The sequence below is a fragment of the Muscardinus avellanarius genome (assembly GCF_963383645.1).
Source record: "Muscardinus avellanarius genome assembly, chromosome: 12".
Taxonomy (NCBI): Eukaryota; Metazoa; Chordata; class Mammalia; order Rodentia; family Gliridae; genus Muscardinus; species Muscardinus avellanarius.
The window spans coordinates 8,765,681-8,787,629 of record NC_137798.1 but is presented as its reverse complement, the minus strand read 5'-3'; the positions used below and the strand labels follow the sequence as shown (position 1 = coordinate 8,787,629).

General features: G+C 40.5%; 1 protein-coding gene across 1 annotated transcript in view; it reads right to left on the bottom strand.

The window, feature by feature from the left end:
• CEP152 (centrosomal protein 152) overlaps positions 1–21,949 on the bottom strand; it is a gene marked incomplete at its 3' end in the record, with an annotated part of 84,826 nt that overhangs the window by 47,107 nt on the left and 15,770 nt on the right. The window contains exons 6-11 of the mRNA XM_080707021.1: positions 19,591–19,731; positions 18,131–18,270; positions 13,595–13,795; positions 6,917–7,064; positions 4,971–5,062; positions 4,275–4,438 (exon numbers count right to left, since the gene is read on the bottom strand). Of these exons, the coding sequence (XP_080563147.1) occupies positions 4,275–4,438; positions 4,971–5,062; positions 6,917–7,064; positions 13,595–13,795; positions 18,131–18,270; positions 19,591–19,731 (886 nt within the window). The remainder of the gene's footprint in view (positions 1–4,274; positions 4,439–4,970; positions 5,063–6,916; positions 7,065–13,594; positions 13,796–18,130; positions 18,271–19,590; positions 19,732–21,949) is intronic.

The window sequence follows — 21,949 nt, the reverse complement described above, 5'->3', positions numbered from 1 at the left end:
ATATTCTTCAAGATAAAGGGAAATTACATAATGCATACATACTTAAGGGAAATCTCTATACTGAAAACATTATTCAATATTACAATAGCAGTTATCCAGATGAAAAAAAAGAAACTAAAATAATTCCTTACACGAAAAACTCAAATAAATGGAGAAAAAATAAAGGCCTAAAAAGTGTTGGATTATATATATGCACACATACACATATATATGTAAATGTGTATATAGAGAAATTATACACACACACACACACACACACACACACACACACAAAACACATGTGTTTTTAAGATATCTATTTTAAGATGAAAATTTTGGAAAGTTTGCAGCCTGGTGAAAAAGTGCATAAAGATGCAGTTGAGAAAATGCTTGGTAAAGCGATGATCGCGAAGAAAGGTCGTCAACTGCAGTGCACTGGGAGAACAGTAAGGGAGTCTTGAGGACGCGCCAGAAGTCTGAAAGCCCACTGGCTTTCCCAGGCAGAACTGTTTCCAGGAAGGAGCCTGGGTTGCTCGCCACGGTCAAGCATCCAGGGAGCTGTGGTGATGCTGGCTGCCCAGTGTCCATGTCTAGACACTGCAGCTGGGGTCCAAGCAGGCTCAGGCAGGATTTAGGTCAGCAACAGGCCTTGGTACCCAGGTGAGAGTTACGGGGCAGATATATCCACATAAAAACTTGTTCAAGTCGGGCGTGGTGGCGCATGCTTGTAATCCCAGCATTCGGGAGGCTGAGATAGGAGGACTGTGGTTCTCAGACAGCCTCGGCTACTTAGTGAAACCCTCCATTAACTTAGTGAGACCCTATTTCAAAATAAAAAATAAAAACTGGGCAGGGGGAGTAGCTCGGAGATTGAATGCCCCTGGGTTCCATCCCCAGACCAGGGGAAAAAAAAAAATGTTCATAACACCATTGTTCTTAATTGTTATAAAGTAGAAATAATCCATGAAAAGCCGAAAATAAATGAAATGTGTATGTCTGTATAATGAAATATAATCAGGGTATAAAAGGGAAGAGGGTACTGATCAAGCTACAACACAGAAAAATCTTGAGCACATCAGTCCAAGTGAAAAAACCCAAGCACAAAAGATCACCGGATGCAATTCTATGTGAAATGTACAAAGCAGAAACAGAGACAGAAAGTAGATCGGTGGTTGTGTAGGGCTGTGAAGGCAAAAAGCGGTGACGGGGGAGGTCTAGTGACAAGTAGTCATTCTGTGGGGGGCTCTTTTAGGGGATGTTTATGGGATACTGAAATGTTCTAAAATTAGGTTGTGGTGGTTACACAATAAAAACCACCGCGCTGTAGGCTTTAAATAGATGACTTTTATGATATATGAAAGAGATTTCAATAAAGGGTCCAGAAAAAAAAAAAGCCCCACCTAATATACAGTTCTCTCACTATAAAGGCAAACCTCATAATCTGTACATGTGAATAGTTGGGTATAAAAAGGATAGAGAAAAACAGAAAAATGAATGTTTTAACAGCTTAAATAGTGCCTTTTTACCATTCTTTAGTTCCACATGATCCCATATAAACTATTAGAATATCATGGAGAGAGGGAATAATGATTAAAATATTTGGTACATTAATTTTATGTTAGAAAAGGAACTCCTTGTAATACACTATGTATCTTTGATAAATATAGAGTGCGTATGTCTGGATATGTAAAATCTCGTCCATGTAAATACCTCTACGTCTATAGAAATATTAGATATAAATATTTATAAGAAATAACACTATACTTACATAAGAAATACAATGTAAAATACACTAGAATCCATCTACCTTCCTGCGCTACCTGACGTGGTAAATCCTAAGCAGAGCGCTCCCTCGTTCCTGACTAACTGTTGACCACTGAAATAGCACATCCTGTTCTCCCAACGGGAGCCAAGTTGGACAGCGGAGAAAGTACTTGCTGAAATAATTTTCTCTTCTCTCCCCAAATGGGAAAAAGTCGGTGGTGCTGACCAGTCCTGCACAAGGCTCACTTTTGAGCCCTATGGAAGACGATTCCCTTAAATCCAAATAAACTGTAGCCCCTTATGAAGCCTGCTGAGAAGACCAAAGGGAAAAGGCATTCCACTTGTTAAATGTTTATTATTTGAGCTTCGCAGCCAACTATAATAAGGGAGAGAGGAAGCTGTCTGCAAGTTGCACGCAGATTTAGCTCAAATTCCATGAATGTAAAATAGAACATGGAGACTAAACCCTTAAAATTTACTAGGCGGTGGCTTGAGGGAGCCGGGAGCTGGTAGTAAAAGCTTGAGGCTGCTGATATTTGGGTCAGTGCTTTGATGGCAGCTCAAGTCAACAGAGAACTAAAGTTCTCAGCCTTGGGAACACTGTCGCTTCCTCTTATTCGAAAAATCACAGTCCAGCAAAAGGAAGGTACAAATCTCTGCTAGATCCTTTAAGTTTTACCTGAGAGTAAGTGTCTTTCAGTTTTCTCAAAGCTGAATTATCACCTACTAAACTGCTTGTGGGTGGGATGACTCTAAGCTACAAGTTTCTTGGGCGTCTTCTCCCTGAGCCTCAATGACTGACGACTCTGCCTCAGTTATTCCCAATCGAAAGTATCTATTGTTTATTTTACTCTAATAATGATGCCTTAGGTTTATTATCTAGAGGAGCAGGCTTTAAAGTTGCTCTAAGACCGTGGCCAGGAGCGCTAAGCAACCAGAAAGTGCCAAGGTCCTAGACTGGATTTTAGTAGACATCACGAGGGAGTAAGGCCATTTGCAAAAATAAACATCTGTAGAATGTGCTATCTACCCAATCCACAGGCCGATCATGGCACAAACTTAAAGTAACACGAAATTGGAGACAAGTCTTTTTTTAGCGTGAACTACATCTGTAATTCTCACAAAGTGAAAGCTACAAAGTTTAAGGCAAGAAGTTTTGACTCTCATGAAAACACGAGTAAACAGAAAACTGTGCCTGGCCTCAGGAACTTGGGCTCAAGTACTGCTTCTGCTGCTAACTAACTGACCGTCTTCTCGAGCAAACAGGTTCGCCTCTCTGAACGCCCGTATTCCCAACTCTGACATGATAATATGGGAGCCAATATCAACATTTACAAAAAGTGCGTGTTGAATTAAACTTAGATGAGCATAAAATGTGTTACATGGCATATTTTAGCCCACCCTCCATTAAACAATAATAGTAATACCTATCATTTTTAAGTGCCTAATATGTGCTAGAGCATATTACCTGAGGCTCCTATGATTATCTATTTTAGTCCTCACTTTAACCTTGATGGGGCATTAAGCCTGGTAAGAACACAGTTCAGAAAAAATTAAGAAACTTCCCCAGAGTCATTAAGCCAGTAATAAGTGGTAAAACCATGGTTCCTAACGGTCTAGATCTAAGGGACTCTTTAACCAGCCCTGAGAAGTAATCTAGTATTTACAGAAAATAAGGAATCTATGGCAGTGAGTTTTCCAGAGGACTCTATTCAACTTTAAACTTTGATGTAAATCTGTCTAAAAAATATAAGATACATATTCTCTTCTGAAAGAAGAGAAATTCACCAACCAGAGTGAAATTCACCAACCAGAAATTCACCAACCAGAGTGAATGCCTTTCTTTGACAACTTGGGACCAGAATCATGGACATTCTGCTGTGGACCAGAAAATAAACTGATGGGTGAGGCTGCTGGCTCTGCCGCTCACCTACTGAGCCCTGGGGTTTCCCCGCTCCTCTCCCATTTTCCCCACTACAGTGCAGTCAGTTAGGAAGTCAGAGAATTCAGAGGGTGCAAATGAATCCAAGTCAGTCAACACGGTCCTGGGCCAAGAGCTTGAATATGGCTCCTACTAAATCTCACTTAATCCAGCTCCACTATTTCTCCTTTGCTTCCTTACGGATTGCAGTTGTGATCTATGGATACAAGAATTCCTGAAGACAGACCTCCAAGTAATGGAGGCTTACTAAGCTAATAAACTAATATCTTCTTTCACAATTCACCCGATCACTTTAGATTTTTATTGCTGAATTTCATCTGATATAATTTCTAAAAGTAGAAATAACCAGATTAAAATACATGACCTCTAAAGCTGATTGTACAACAAACTCTTCAGGAGATTTATGTGTTTCTATTAGGTCGTGTAATACCTGCAACACCGTGAATTAAGAGGTCTCACTGAAAAATAATGCAATAATGATAGTAAACTCAGTCTCAAACTTTCACGCCTGGCGCCCCTGGGTTAGCATGCACTGCCAGCTTTGTTAACGTAGATTGTTCCACAGTAAACTAAAATATTCTCTCAATACCTGTTAACCTCAGCCTTTTTCCAATTGGCTTTTTTAATACCCAAGTTCACATATGATTCAGTGAGTCCCATATTTAATTCTCCTTCTGAGTCACTTGGAAGTATTCCTAGTTTTGCAGCAGATTCATACAGAGAAATTTCATCTTTTAGTCCCGTTAATTCCTCCTAGAACACAGAATTAATGAAAATCACTTTCATTATTTTCCTGTATGATGGAGTCTGTCATTCCATATTGCAAAACTTACTTTAATATCCAAAAGCAGGCAGAAAAAAATCTTCAGATACATTACTACCATGCATAATAAATAACTTCATCAATATAATTGACATTATCTGAGACTATGATGTTCCCATAAAAGTGCATTATAAAAAATAAAATAAAATAAATAAAAAGCCTGGTGGTGGCGCAGGCTTGTAGCCCCAGCATTTGGGAGGCTGAGACAGGAGGATCGCAGTTCGCGGACAGCCTCAGCTACTTAGTGAGGCCCTGTTGCAAAATAAAGAATAAAATATTGGGCTGGGCGTGTAGCTCGGAGGTTGAATGCCCCTGGGTTCCATTCCCAGTACCGCAAAATTAATTAGCTAATTAAATAAAAAAAAAAACAAAAAGTAAAAACTTTATAAAGGTGGCACAATCTGATGTGACCATCGCCTGCTACAGCCACCCACGGCGCCCCTCCCAGGTGGCAGCACTCACTTGCAAGGCCTTGTTCATGCTCTCACTGACAGCGTGCGCCTTCTGTGCTTGCTGCAGCTGGAGCTGGAGCTGAGCCGTCTCTTGTATTGATCCTGTAGAGGAAAGAACATCACAAACTTGCTAGATGTAAGGAGCAAAGTATGACCTACAGAACCTCAGTCCACGGAGGCTGCAGGAGGTAGAGCTCTGCTTTATTGCTACTGTCTTCTTAGGAGCATAAAGGTGTAGTTCTGTATGGGACCCAGCAGGCAGAGGTCTACTCCAGACGTTCCCAAGACTTCGTAGGACCCCTGTATGTCCTTGGGGAGTTGAGGGCATAGGCTACTGTGAGCCTGTTATGGATCAAGTTGGTCACATCAATAGACCTTAGCCCTCCAGATTCCTTTAATAGGAGCATAACACGCCACGTCACAGAATCCGACTAGAACGCATCCCTAGCCTTCACAAAGAAAACTACATCCGCTTCAGCTTCTTTCCAAATTCTTGTTTCTACCCCCATCCCCACTACCCCATACACACCTCCACATCTGAAGAAAAGATGTAGGATTGTGCTTCTGAAACTTTAGCAAACTAGTATTTCAAATGTACTAGGGGTAGTTACGATTTAAAAGGGGCTTTATTGCATTTCCTCAAAAGAAAATGACCATCTTAGAAATAGTTAAGCAAAATAATCAATCATGGTACAGAATGCACCTTAAAAACAAACAAACAAAGAAAATCAATCAATCACCAAGAAATTAATACATAACTAAACAGGGAAGGGGGCTTAGAGTCTAGTCCAAATGTTACCCACCACCAACACACACACACACACACACACACACACACACACACACACACACTTTTGAGTAAACCATGCTTTCAGATATTTTTATCAAGCCTGAATTGCCTTTTATATGCTAAAGTGTGATGTTCACTTATCAGGTAATAAATAGTCATTGGCCTATCTTCACAAAGTGAGCTATTCACCAGCAAAGAGAGTGTTCTTGTCTGTACGGCAGTATTTGTACAAACATCTGATTACTTGATTGCTCTAACATCATTTTATAAAAATGAATAATAAAACTACTGCTGGTTCTACAAGGATAGGAAGTCTATGCCTGGAGTTTAATACCATGGAGACCATATTTGCCATCTTAAGCATGACAAAAATGTACTCTCTGGCCTCAGTGACCAAGTAAATGGCTGTTCTAGTATGAGGGGGAAAATATAGAAGTTCTACAGAAGGATAGGACTAGATAATCAAATACTGAGTCCAAAAAAAGGAAAATATAATAAGATTTTATAACTGCTTTTAGCTTTCAGGAATAAAACTTACTTTATAAATATACTTTATTGTTCAATTCTGCACACTCAACTTTAGTCTGTTTCTGGAAACATACTATCCACAGAATGCATGAGCATTCATTTCTTGGAGGGAAACACATTCAAACATTAATAATACCTATCTCCGAGTAGTAGGGTCGCTGATTAGTTTTATTTGGTACTTTATACTTGTCTGTATTTTCAAAATGGTCTAAGAAAAGTGAACTCTACATAAATGTATATGTGTATAGGTATATATATGCGCGTGTGTGTGTGTGTGTGTTTGTATTTTTAAAAAAAGAAAAAAATTGTCAGTCTTCTCTGAAATTCAAGATCCTACTATAATACGTGGGTCCTCTCCATATATTGTAGTAGCCTTTTTTTCTTTTTTCTTTTATAGTGCTGGGGATTGAGCCAGGGGCATTCTACCTCTAAGATACACGCCCAGCGCTATTTTTTATTCTTTATTTGAAACAGGGTCTCAATAAGTTCTGGAGGGCCTCACTAAGCAGCTGAGGCTGGCCACGAACCTGGGATCCTCCTGTCTCGGCCTCCCAAGTATGGAGATTACAAGTGTGCGCCAACACGCCCGGCTTATCTAGTAGCCTCTTAAGAAAAAAGTAGCCCAACGAGATTCCAACCTGACTGCAGCAAGTGAGCACACTGCTTCTGAGTCTCCTCTAAACTTCTTGTCAGCCTGTTAATGATCTCAGTCTTTTCTAATTTGGTCTCTTCCAGACTCCTTTCCAGTTGTTTTACATGATCTTTCAAACGGGAGCAGACATCTTCCTAAATAGAAAGAAAAAAAAAAATTTAAAAAGTTCAAGAAGTCATCTTCATGTGTAGCTGTAATAAATATCAAATTAAATTTCTGATATATAATTGGATTTTGAACCAAATAGAAATGCATCAGATGGCTGCGCCACCTCCTCCATGGGGCCACGCGCGCAGGACTGGGAGTGGAGAACAAATGTCGGCGATCGTGGTGAGGCTCACCATCTAGTTTTCCTTTTGAAATTATGCAAATTAAAAGTTGATTTGGGTGTTTTCTAAAGCCTCCTCCATATTCACTGTTACTCTAAAGTTGGACTTTATTCATGCCTCAGGAAATGCGTTCCATTCCTATTTGCATTGCTGTCAGGATAAGTGTATATATATATATACATATAGGCAAACCACACAGAATCATGTCATTCATATCCCAAGACAGCACGGAAACAGATAAACATTGGAAACTCACTCGCTCTGAGCAGCCAAAAGATCATTCTGTTCAGGGCAGCCAAAAATAATCTTTCCCTCCTCTCAACTTCTTTTGAACGTGATATGCTTCTTTTCCTACCTGTCCCATGTCTCTGTTCTGTTAACTGCCCGCTTGAAGGCTTCCGCCAAGCCTTATACACAGCAGGAGCTACCATGAGCATTCAAAAAGATGAGCGGCAGAGAAAAACTGGGTAAATGCATAATCGTATGGAGACATATAAAAAACAGACAACATGTACACAATATACTCAAATTTTTCCAAAAAGAAAATTGGTTTGTGAATAATGAGACATGGGCGTCTTGAGCCCAAGTAGAAGAAACCGTCCCTGAAAATAATCAGCCCTTCATGCAAAAAAGGCTGCCCAGGCTGAACTGAACTGTAGGCACCCGGTAGAGCATAGAGGAGCAGGGTAGTAGATACGGGAACTGGTTGAGAGTTTCTTAAGGGGAAAAAATAAATAAAATAAAATAAAATAAAATAAAATAAAGAAAACAAGTAGTAAGAGAAACGTTAGGAAAGAACTTTGAAGCAGAGAGAAGCCCTTGGGTCTTTGGTGCCTTATCCACAGGATAACCTACATCACGCTCAGTAATACCCCCAAAGTGAACTAAAACAGAAGTTTCCTAAGCAGAGGAAGACTCTTGTTTTAATTTAAAAATTCAGGTGAATTTTGCACTTTTTCTTGGTAAGGTAGCTATGTTTGCTTCAAATTTTTCCTACCAAATTTTTGAGTAAATGAGTTTCTGGCAACTGGTGTGTGTTTACTCAGCACTGACTGCAAATCTCTTGGCACACAGATGCTGATTCCCAGGCCAGCCTGAGAAGTGCAATTCTGAAAGTGCCAGAGCAACACAGCAGACACCGTGATGAGCTAAGAGCAGTGACTGTGAAACACCACGAAGCGCTAATTGCAGAAACAGCGTGAACATGCGTAAAAGGAGGTGGGAGGCAACTCACATGTGTTCTGGGGAAGTCACAAAAGTTTTTTACAAGACTAAGAACTGGCAAGAAAAATAAAATAAAATGTTAAAAAAAAATGGTTGATATGCAGACAGTGTAAAGAAAAGGTAGACCAATGAATTAAACTATGGTGTGTCCTGTTGCCAACTTCAGGGAAACATTATACTAGGAAGACTATGAACCTTTCACACCAAAAAAGCAACAACAAAAAAAGGGTGAGTACTTCCATCTTTTCCATGATTAGCTGAGTGAGACCAGTCAGTGCGGGACTGATGCGGGCAAGCATCTTTGAAAACCGGATGAGACGAGTAGAGGACAAATCGATGAAAGCAGCGTGGAGGAGGAGACAGACCTGACCAGGGCTCCAGATCACAGGCGCATGAGGATTGGACAGCACACAGAAAGCCCACGGGCTTCTCAGCCAGTGAAAAGTGCTCGAAATGGAGCCCTTCAATGTCTCATTAAAGGAGAAGCAGAAAATGGATGAGGGGAAGAGAGACACATGGAAACCAGAACGTCACCAAAAGTTGAGGATTTCAAGGAGACCAGAGTTAAGAAAGGTGTCAGACATCGAGGAGATAATCAGAGATCCTGACATAATACTTCTACAACTGGAGGGCCTGGGAGGAGACAGTCCAGGAGATGGCATCCCTAGGAGGTGTCACCTCCTCCCATCTGCGTCACCGGAGGAACGTGTGTGAGTTGCGAAGGCTCCATCTAGTCAATCGCACCAAAAAACTCAAGAGGAACTCAGTCAAAATAAAAAGTCTTGATATAATGTTGTTAGTGTGTATAACAATCTTTTCCCCATAGAACAACGGATGCCTTAAGGAGAACACTGAACTAGTAATATAATTTTACAAGTCACATGTTTCCCCAAATACACTGATCAGACATTAATAAAAGAAAACCAAAAAAATCCAACTCTACCATAGAGTGCTTCTCCTCCCTTTAATGGAATTAGAGGATCCCTATCTTGAATTTTTTCTTTCATAATATGATTAAGCACCCATTCATGATAAAATAAATAAATAGATATTGAGAAGAATTCCTTCACCTTAATTAAAAAACAACAAAGCTGGATGTAGTGGTGCCTGCGTGTAATCCCGGTACTCGGAAGGCTAAGACAGGAGGACCACAGGTTCCTGAACAGCCTTTGCAATTTAGCAAGGCCCTTCACAACTTGGTGACACTCTATTTAAAAATTAAAGAATAAAAATAGGGCTGAGCATATAGCTCGGAAGTAGAATGCCCTGGATTCAATCCCCGGTACCACAGGAAATGTAAAGGTAAATAAATAACAACAACAACAACAACCCCGCAAATCTAAAAGTAAAAACGAAGCATTCTCACAAAGATCAGGTGAAGGCAAAGATGTCCCCTTTCACTGCTGTGTTTCAACAAGATGTTAGAATAAAATAAGAGGTACACAGATTGGAAAGGAAGATATAAAACTGCCTTTATACATGGATGACATGTTAAAAAAAATTTAAAGTATTGACAAAAAAACCCTCTGGAACTAATGAGCAATTATGGCAGGGTTCTGAAGTACAAGACTGATTGGAAAGTCAACTGCTTTTCTATATACCAGCAATGAGCAAATAGAATTTGAAATTAAAAACATAACACCATTTACAACAGCACCAAAAAATATACATAAGTCTAAAACACGTGCAAGCTCTCTATGGAGAAAACTGCAAAACTCTGATGAAGTGAATGAAAGAACTAAATAAATGGACAGATATTCCATGTTCAGGAAGGAGCACCAGTACAAATGGACAGATATCCCATGTTCAGGAAGGGGCACCAGTACAAATGGACAGATATCCCATGTTCAGGAAGGAGCACCAGTACAAATGGACAGATATTCCATGTTCAGGAAGGAGCACCAGTACTGTCAGGATGTTGCTTCTTTCCAACTATTCAAAGATGCGATGCAATCCTAATCAAAATCCCAGTGAGTTACTTTGTGGATATTGACAAACTAAATGTATAAAGTTTATATACAGGGACCATACATCATCACTACTCGGGGATAATATGTCCATAATGAAACAGGATATCTATGAGTGAGGGCAGGGGATCTATGGGAAATCCTAGACTTTACACTCAATTTAAAAAACAAAACGCACACACACAAATTAAATTTACATCCTGATGTTTACTTGCCATTCAGTAACTTTGTTGAGTAGATGAAATAATGTGATTAGTCTACACTTTAGTTAGTTATTGTCTACTCCCACAAAGAACTATGTATTTATTTATTTATTTATTTATTTATTTATTTATTTATTTATTTATTTAGCAGCACTGGGGATGGAACCCAGGGGCATTCTATCTCTGAGCTACACCCCCAGCCCTGTTTTTCATTCTTTATTTTGAAACAGGGTCTCACTGAGTTAGTTGCAAAGGGCCTCACTAAGTAGCTGAGGCTGTCCTTGAACTGCCATCCTCCTGTCTCAGCCTCCCAAATGCTGGGATTACAAGCGTGCGCCACCACACCCAACTAAAGAACAATATTTTTATAAAGAAAAGACTGTCAATCTTACAAAGGAAGCATGAACCTCTTGGAAAATCTAGATAAGCAAATAGGTCATCTCTAAAAAAATTCTCTAAAAATTCCCTCCAAAAAACTCCTCCAAATATCCTCTCACCCAATAGAAGGTCTTACCCATGATTTCCGAGAATCCATGGACTCCCTGGAGCTTAGTCATGGACTGCCTTAAGAGATGCCAGGTTACGAATCTCTGGAACTAGCAAAACTTACTACGTGTGAACATCTACTCCTAACGCTGTATATGTGCAATACATAGGTAACGATTGTGTGGGATTGCACAAGAGCTCCTTGGAACCCAGCTATGAACAAATTTATTCAATTTCATCCAGGTAAATCAGCCAATACCTTGCTGTTACTTTCCAAGAGCTGCTTTATTGAAAGGCAAATATTGGTTGGGCGTGGTGGCGCACGCTTGTAATCCCAGCATTTGGGGGGCTGAGACGGGATAATTGCAGTTCATGGCCAGCCTCAGCTACTTAGTGAGGCTCTTTACAACTCAGTGAGACCCTGTTTCAAAATAAAGTATAAAAAATCAGGACAGGGGTATAGCTCGGAGGTAGAATGCCCCTGGGTTCCATCCCCAGTACTGCAAAAAAACCCAAAAAAATACAGCTGAGCCAACTCGTAGCATTTTGATAGCACAAAAAGGGGCACCATAAAAAACATCCCTAGAACAAAAGAACTGTGATGACTCTGTAAGGACCACTCGGTAAAGCAGCCATGCCCTTATACGCCATGTCTAACACCAGTACCTGCTTTGTTGAAAAATAACAGTAAGAGAACAGCGCAGTGGGCAGGACCTCAAGCCACACCTGCAGGTGACAGTGCTGCAGCCTGGAGCCCACCCAGAACTACGCCTCTGTCCTGTCTTTCAGTCAAAGCTTCTTCTTCTGAAGTGAGGAAGGAGGTAGATGGTGAGAATAAAGAATTCACTGGGCCCCAGATAGAACAAACTAGAAATTCCTTCCAGTCCAGCCCGAAGTAACTGTCAAGTGAGCAGAGAAAAGAGAGCCCTGCCGACAGCCAGCACGGAGAGGCCGACACAGCTCTAGGCACCCGTGAAGAGCGCTTCCATTCCAATGCTACTACCTCGTGTTGGCCAAAATTAATATAAATAAATAACCTTTTCAAAATGAAATAAAATAAGAATTCACAAGACTATACCAACTTCTATTTGTTTAAATATCTATAAATATTTAATGGACTTTTCAATAATTTGGCTTAGTCTTCATCTTTCCCCATGTCTTTATAGTAATGATCAAATAATTCCATTCCTCAATAACGATCAAATTCCTATTTTTCTACATAAGTTTAAAAACATAATTGATAAATCTAATCCTTACACTTAAGTACATATAAAATAATGCATGATTATTAATACATAATTACATCAATATTAATTAATGCGTTGTTAATAACATATTCTTAATAATTAATATTGATATGTAGCTATCAATAATAAAACCTTTTCTAATGAAATTTTATATAGTGCTACCTAAAAGCATGGGAAAATTTTGTCTGGTAAAATAAAAAGTGAGAGCGCAAATTAGGGTAAATTTTAGGGGTGGTAGCACCTATGCCCTTGTTTCTTCTCCTCTTCCCTGAGTTAAATCATTTTGAAAATGAATTCTGAAATTTTGTTCATTCAGATGATTACCTATAGTTGGGGCAGCAGTAAACCAAGCACCTAACTTACCTGTAGCTTATAATATTTTATTTCCTTTGGGGAAAAAATAATAAGAATTGATTGTGAAATATGCTCAAGCTTCAAATCTCAATTAAGTTTGGATCAAATTTTCTTCTTCGTTTTACATATTACACTAGAGGCTGGTATCCCTTGTATAAAATGTTTCAATTTTAGAATATTTGCATATGCATAATGAGGTATTTGGGGACAGACCCACGTCTCAACTTGAAACTCACTTCTGTCTCACATATGCCCTACACACATAGCTTGAAAGTAATTTTACAGGAGGATACTGTAGTGTGCGTGCCTTCCGACTGCAACCTGTTAAATGAGGCCCCCTGTGGGATTCTGCACTTGAGCTGCCATGTCAGCCCTATGAAACATTTTGGAAGCAGATTTTCAGATTAGGAACGCTCAACCTGTATTCTCAACAGTAACTCTTCTCCCAAGAAACATTTCTCAGCACCCTACTGAGAGGTGGTGAGAAATCACCAAATACTAGGAGACCCAAAAAGGCTTTCTACCGCTTCATCTCCCAGGACAAGCTCTCAGGTTCTGGCCAGACTTGGGCACACTCGCTCCCTTCTGTCTGCATTTATTCTAGGACAATATAAACGATCTGCATACACCCTCGACAAAGACACGACTAGCAATATGAGAAGGGAGGGGTACTAGCCAACCTTATAAGGAGGGTTGCCAAAATCAAACCTTCAGGCCATCTTCACAGACCAAGTTTCACTTACAATCTAACACTTAAGCATCCAAGATTTCTAAAGGAGGAACCGCAGGGTATCGGTTATAGAATAACTGGCTTTACTGGTTGGTATCGGTTACTCATTGGACATCATCCTAACCTGTTCCTTCAGTGCAGAAACGGTGGCATCCAAGTCTCTCTGTAAGGACAGCACCTGCTCTTCGTATTTCTTAGTGAGGCCTGTAACGATGCCCTCGTGCTGCTCCCGGGCTCGCTGCAGGGAGTCTGAATGATGCAGGTCTACCAGTTGCCGCTGCAAGCTTTCCAGCGCCATCTCAGTGGTTCTGGACTTCTTGACCAGCTGTAAATACACACGGGATATCCATGCTGATAGGATTGTAACTCTGTGATCTCTACGGACTTTAAAACTCAATCGGGCCTTAACAAGAGGAGAAAGGAAGGGGTCTCCCCCATGGAGGACTTAGCTCCTTAAAAACTTCCCTAGCTGCCCCCCGCAGGGCCTGCAGTTGCTGGAAACAGTATTCATCAAGCAAATCGAGCTTTCAGTTACCCGAGGAGAAGGAAAGAGGATTTTGCACAGCATGAATGCAATGTGGCAACTAAGCAAGGAATCTGCTCGGTCCTGGTACTGTGCCCAGTGCTCTGTGAGCAAAGTGTGGGGCAGCCTGATTGTTAGGTCATAGAAAAATGATACCTGTTCCATGGTAAAACCTGCCAGTGGTCATTTGGGAAGAACAAAGTTTCTTATTTGGCTTTGAGTTTTCCAAGATAGACTCTGAGCCTCTGAGCTCAAGGGATCCTCCTGCCTCAGCCTTCCAAGAAGCTGGGACCACAGGTGCATGCCAACATGCCCCGCTGAAAATAAATTTTGAAAGCACAGGCTGTGCAGTAGGTAAAACAGTGGCCCCAAAAGTGTTTCCATTAGGTTCCCTAACTCCCTAAACCTATGGAATATGATATAGGACAAGAGAAAATTTAAACTGCACGTAAAATTAAGGTTAATTTTTTTTCTAGATTATTCAAGTGGGCCAGATGTAACTACAAAGGTTACATTTGTAACCTACAAAGGTTTATATAAATGAGAAAAACTAAGGTAGAAAGTCAGAACCAGAAAGACTCCACCAGCCACAGGTAACTCTGAAGACAGACACGGCCATAAGGCAAGGAAGACAGGTGACCCACAGACCGAAAAGCCAGAGAGCCGGGCATGGGGCGCACGCGTGTGAGCCCAGGACCTGGGAGGATGAGGCAGGAAGATCCAGGTTGTGAAGGCAGTTTTGGAGTAAGTAGCTGATTCCTTGTTTAAAATTTTGATTTTTGTGTATAATGTGGATTATTTTTAACTTTCTCAAAGCTGACAGGCTTATGAGATTAAAAAGTTAAATTGCTTAAATGTAGTCAAAGCTTATGACTTAAGTAATTGTCCTAACTTAAAAATTCCATTTATTAAAAAACAGTAGTGTAAATAAAAAACTAAAAGAATCCAGGTGTGGTGGCGCACGCTTGTAATCCCAGTACTTGGGAGGTTGAGACAGGAGGATCACACAGGTTCAAAGCCAGCCTCAGCTACTTAGTGAGGCCCTCTGCAATTTAGTGAGACCCTGTTTCAAAATAGAGAATAAAAAATCATGCTGGGGCTGTAGCTTGGAAATAGAATGCCCCTGGGGTTCAATCCCCAACGCTACCAAAAAAAAAAAAAAAAAGAAGAAGAAGAAGAAGAAGAAGAAAAGCAAGAAAGCCAGGCGTAGTGGCACACGCTTGTAATCCCAGCATTCGGGAGGCTGAGACCAGATCATGGTTCATGGACAGCCTCAGATACTTAGTGAGGCCCTCCGCAACTTAGTGAGACCCTGTTTCAAAATAAAGAGTAAAAAATAGGGCAGATGGTATAGCTCGAAGGTCAAATGCCCCTGGGTTCCATCCCCAAACCCCAAAACAAAAACAGAAACACACAAACAAACAAAAAAAACAGGGGCTAAGTTGCTGAGAGCCTCACTAAGTAGCTGAGGCTGGCTTCGAACCTGTGTGATCCTCCTGTCTCAGCCTCCCAAGCGCTGGGATTACAAGCATGTACCCTCACACCTGGCTTATTTTAGTTTTTATTTACACTACTGTTTTTTAATAAATGCAATTTTCAAGTTATAAAAATTACTAAGTCATAAGCTTTGAATATATAAAAGTAATTTAACTTTTTAATAAGTTTGTCAGCTTTGAAAAAGTTAAAAAAAAACACATTATACACAAAAATCTAAATTTTTCTTTTTTTTTTTTTTTTTTTTGGTGGTACTAGGGGTGGAACCCAGGGACTTTTCTATCTCTGGGCTATACTCCCAGACCTATTTTCTATTTTATTTAGAAATAGGGTCTCACTAAGTTGCTGAGAGCCTCACTAAGTAGCTGCGGCTGGCTTCGAACCTGTGCGATCCTCCTGTCTCAGCCTCCCAAGTGCTGGGATTACAAGCGTGCGCCACCATGCCTGGCTCACAAAAATCTAAATTTTAAACAAGGAATCATCTACTTACTCCAAAACTGCTTTCATTGCTAAGACATTGGTGCATGTGCTCAAAAAAATAGCCTGGATACTTGTGCCAGGCGGAGTTCTAAGCACTGAAGACTTGACACGACAGATAAGGTCTAAACTCTCCACTTTCTGGTGGGAGGAGATAGACAATAACTAGTAAACAGATAAAAATAGTTCAGATCATTACAAAATAGAGTAACAGAGGCCAAAGCATGATAAAGAGAAGCAGAAATATGGAGGAATGGGCTACTTTACATGTGAGCGGGACTGAAGACCTTTCTGAAAAGGTGACTTTTTTTTTAGCTAAGATTTGAAGGATGGATAGGAGCCAGTAAGGAGACAACAGGCTAAATTCTTTCATGAAATGATCCTCGGACTTAGCTGTAAGTCTTATCCCAGATCAAGCTTATTATTTTGTAGTGCTTTCATTTTAACTTTCCACAACAATAATAATAATAATGATATAACCTTCATAAATTCCTACCACTTGGCTAGGTAACCAAACTTGTTACTATTTCCAAAAATGAAATGACTATCTACTCCATTAGCTGAAGATTATATCACCACTTTAAAGGCAAGTCAAAGACCAGTCACCAAATGTTTTAAAAGTAGCAAACAGGATAAAGACTTGGAAGGAAGCTATTTAAGTCAGGAAATGGAGTTTCTGATGCTTTGTTAGTAACTGGCATGGTACACATATGCAAGTAATTTGCTTTCCCAAAACTTGGTTAACTCATCTCTAAAACAGTCAAATCCAAAGCCTCACTAATCAAAATTCCAAGCAAGATTTTTTTTTTTTTTTTCAGTACCAGGGATGGAACCTAGGGGCATTCTACCTCTAAGCTACACCCCCAGCCCTATTTTTTATTCTTTATTTTGAAACAGGGTCTCAATGAGTTGCAAACGGCTGAGGATGTCCACGAACTGCGATCCTTCTATCTCAGCCTCCCAAATGCTGGATTAGAAACATACGCCACCATGCCCAGCTTTTTTTTTTTTTTAACAAAATATTAGAAGTGAATTTGAAAGCTGGGTGAGTTGGCACATGCCTATCATCCCAGTACTTGGGAGACTGAGAGGATCCCAAGTTCGATGCCATTCTCAGTAATGTAGCAAGACTCTCTGCAACCGAGAGAACCTGTTTCCAAGTAAAAAATGAAAAGGGCTGAGGGTGTAGCTCAGAGGGAGAATGCTCTGGGTTCACCCCCCCAAAAAAAAAAGTTGATTTAAAAGATCTAGACAAAATGATGCGAAAAGTTGCAAAATGTTTGCAGAATATTGAGTGTAGTAGCCTTTGTTCACCAATTTCAAAACATACCAAAAAGCTACAGTCATGATCGTATTTGAGCACGAATAGAGAAATGTGTACATAGGAAAACATACGTAGAAAGTCCGGTCAGTTCTGAACAACACGCATTCAACATACTCTGACCACCAAGTACGTGTTCAATGCGGGCCTACACTGTGGGGCAGCCAGGGGCTACCCTCAACGTGTCCTCAGTCTATTATATTGATTGATGGATTGATTGATTGATTGATTGATTGATTTTGCGGTACTGGGATGGATGTGACCACCTGCCTTGAGGAAGGGAGCAGGGGATAATTTAGAAAAGAAAACCTGTTAGTGGCGGCTTACTAATGACACGGCAGTGTGCTACCAGAAGGGCATTCCAGAGAGATGATGTGTGAGTAGATAAAAACAACACATGTGAGCTTTGAGGAGAGTGAGGGATAAACAGCCAAGGATCTGATGGTCACCTTGATACCATACTGCATCCCGCAGATAAAATGGGGTCGGTAAAAGACGTGAGACAAGAGAATAACAGAACCCAAACTGAATTCTAGAACCACTACTCAGATGGCCATTAGAGAGCTGGCGGACAGAGTAAAAGACTAGAACTAGCTAAGAGGCTTTGCAGTAAGAAAGTCAACTCCTGCGTGGACAGGAAGGAGGCAGCGGCAGCAGATCTCAGAGGCTGGCGGGGACAGAGATGGCCGCGAGCTGCCAGGGCCACCTGCCTCACCCACTGTGAGCCCGGGAGAAGCAGCCTGCTGGTGCAGGAAGACACCAAGCTCTAAATGCAGTCCCACCCCACCAAAAGTGCTGTTAAGTAACTCCACTAAACGTTTCCTCTCCTCGCTTTTTTACCATACCTTCTCTTCATTGACTTTTAATGCTTGGATTTGGGTCTCCTGGGCTTTTATTTTTGCTTCCAATTGGATCTCCCTTTCTTTTCCATTCTGAAAGAGCTTCTGCGATTCTCGAAGGCTGAGGTTCAAACCATCCTTTTCATCTAGGGCGTTAAAAATGTTTATATAAATAATATAATGGTTACTGCAGAGGGGCCCTAATCGTCAAAATCCCTGTCAGATCGATATCATATATCAATGTTGTTGAACTAAATTCAAATCAGACACATGAACTTTGGTTGGTTTCGAGAAGACCAGAAAAAGGAGTCATTTCGGGAACAAAAAAATAGTTGAGTGCTGAGCGTGGTGGCGCCCGCTTGTAATCCCAGCATTTGGGAGGCTGAGACAGGAGGATCGAGGTTCACGGACAGCCTCAGCTACTTAGTGAGGCCCTCATTTACTTAGTGAGACCCTGTTTCAAAATAAAGAATAAAAAAGAGGGCTGGGGGTGTAGCGTGGGGATAGTATTTTAGAGATCCAGACCACTGCCTTTCAAGTTTTTAGTATTCCTTCTGGGGACAAAAGATTTCCCAGTGATTTTAATATACTGACCTGAGAAGCTACATAGGTGTGAAAAAGTCCTGCTAATATAATTTAAAAGGGGATCTAAAGACTTGCTGCTCCTGTATTTACTTACAGTGAACTCTGTAATTGACTGAATCTTAAATTCTTCCCACATACTTGGCCCTGAACAGCTCACAAGTCCTTCTCTCAAAATAAACTTTATGAGCCTTACAGAAAAAGAGCTTTTCAATATAAAGTAAATGGGGAATGAGCTGGAATTCAGCTGTAAGATTATTCTACAAATGAATGCTTGTAGAAATGAAACATCCTCCAATGAAAGTTAGACATTGACCAAAACCAGGGACAGTAGGAAGAGCTCGCGATTGTCATGTGAATCTGTGTTTCTCTTATGTGTTTGCACCAGAGAGAGTACCGTTTTCTCTGCAACTCCTAAGGCAGTTCAGGACCTCTAACTTCTACTTGGCCTGCAGCGTTTATGCTAATCTGTATGGCTCAGAAAATGGAGCACTGTACACTGAATGAGTCACTCTCAGAACTAGAAATATTCCATCTGAAGGAAGACATAAGGAATCGGCTTCCTGGGGCAGGACGCCATTGGCATAGTGAAGTGACATTCAAACGGCCTAAGAGAGAAGAGGGAGGAGAAAGTAAAGGGGAAGAAGAAATTAATTAAAAAACGAGGGCTGCAAAATAATCTGTCCTGGACAGAGGAATTCTAGCAAGGGCTCAGGAGTCCTGGATTTCTGTTTTGCGTAGTCTGACTCACTGTGAGCCCTCTGGTCAAAGTATTGGATATTAAAAAAAGAAGAAAACAAAAATAATAAGAAAAGAAGTAGAATGGAGCCATTGGGAATAAGATGTAGTTCACAAACAACAGCACCCAGCAATCGTTATCTTACCCTTGATTAACAGAAGCTGGTGATTCAGGTATCGAATTTGGCGTTCACTTTCTTTTAATTTTTCAACCAAGTTGTCTACTTGTCTCTCTTTGGCTTTGTTAAGAACCTGAAGCTGAAGAATCTGCATATTTTCTGGAGAATCTACTTTAGAATGAAAGATAATAGATAAAAACATACGAAATATAAATTTGTGGTCATTTAAGGCAGTGGCTTTTAAGCTGTGACTGTAACTTCTTAGGGTAACATGAAACCAACTTACTGAGTTGTGACTACCATTTTTTTTAAAATCAAGATAAAATAGGATATGTCAGAGCACCTCAATATAGTTGTAGTAAGAACAATTATATTGTGAAACTCTTGTTCCATTTTATATATTTACATATGTTGACTTACATTGTAGATGATATCAACAATATAAAAAATGTGCTTCTTATCGTACACGGGTCAGTGCCACAAAAGTGTGGGAGTCACTGGTTTAGGATATAATCCCGAATCCCTACAAGTTTGGCCAGCTAAAATTCTGTATATAACAAATGCAACAGAACAGGGTAATATGGCCTCAAACAGTCAAGAACAAAACAAGTAAATCAGCTTCTAGAAAAAGTGTTAAGAAAAATTTCTAGATATATTTCTTAATATATTTTTTCTTTAGCAAGAATGAAAACTAAATTTATGTTGGCACATAACTGCTGTATTAATTAACTAATGAATAGATCAATACGGAACGCTGAAGTCTTCTTTCAGAAGCAAAGTCATTTTAAGGAGCACTTAAAAAGATCAGGAGAGCCAGGCATGGTGGCACAGGCCTGTAATCCCAGAATCCTAGTACTCGGGAGGCTGAGATAGGATCACAGGTTGGAAGATGGCCTCGGCAAACCTCTAAGTGATGTAGCAAGACCCTGTTTCAAAACAAAAATTAAAAAGGGCTAGGGAGGTAGAATGTCCCTGGGTTCAATCTCCAGTACGAAAGAAAGAAAGAAAGAAAGAAAGAAAGAAAGAAAGAAAGAAAGAAAGAAAGAAAGGAAGGAAGGAAGATAGATAGACTAGGGGAAAAATGGAAATAATAATTGGTATAAGGATAATGCTTCAATTATGCAAAGACAAATACTCTTCATTTCCCACTAGAATTAATCCTTCTGTAAGCTCACACTCAGTCATAAATGAATTTAGGAAGTTTGAGCTACTTGCTAACAAAACAATTCAGTCCCCTTTTAAAAAGAGATGGTTAAACCAAAGAAACCGAACACTGAAAACTTCGTTACAAGTCAAACTGATCTTAGACCTGACTGCAGGTCCAGCCCCAAAGCAAACAGACTCCGAGCTCCGCCTCTCCTCAAACTCATTTTCTTTTAAACTATCCTTGCTTAGAAGCTGTAATCAAATCTGGCTCTATTAAGTTATTTGGTTAATTTTCAAATGTCAAATTTATGCAAACAGGTAACCAACTTAACAAATGAATCCACTTGATAAAGCACAGATCGTGAAGACAGGTGATAAGAGAGTATGTGCCCAGAAAAACGAGGAGACGCTGAGATGTGGGGCCACTGCCGTGATGTCTGTTTACTCAGCCTAAAACCAGCTAAGCTGTCTACACTGCCCAATTCTTCAATCCACAAACACTTAGGAACAAGCCGGGCGTGGTGGCGCACGCTTGTAATCCCAGCATTTGGGAGGCTGAGACAGGAGGAACGCGGTTCGAGGACAGCCTCAGCTACTACTTAGTGAGGCTCTTTGCAACTCAGTGAGACCCTGTTTCCAAATAAAGAATAAAAAATAGGGTTGGGTTGTAGCTTGGAGGTAGAATGCCCCTGGGTTCAATCCCCAATACTGGAAAAAAAAAAAAAAAAACTTAGGAACAAAGAGAGGCCACCCTAATATTTGCTGTTGGCTCCTTCAGAGGCGAGTGAGTTCTGGACCTCCTCCTCTAGCTACCTGTGGCCCCAACACATGTTGGAAGTAACACTGTGAAACCACATGTAAATGCAGTGTTCTCTGACCGAGCCCAGGTAACCAGGGTACACAGGATGACTTCCTCCCAGTAAGTAAAACAAAACAAAACACAACTTGCAGTCGTACTCTGGAATCCCACTGGGGGTCCAACATACCCAATAATTAGAGGTTATTTACTATGCCAGAGAGCTTGACCAAAAAAAAAAAAGGCTAGAGGCACCAAAACATTAATTCAGGATAGTCACTGAACAGGTTTTGGTTTGGGGCTTTTGACTTTTTGATACCAACATTTCATCTCAAAATGCTGTCCTTTTTATCACGTTTACCAACGCATTTCAAAAAAAATTGGGGACAAGTGCCACGCAACTGGATCTAAAATCTCAGTCAAGCCGGGCGTGGTGGCGCACGC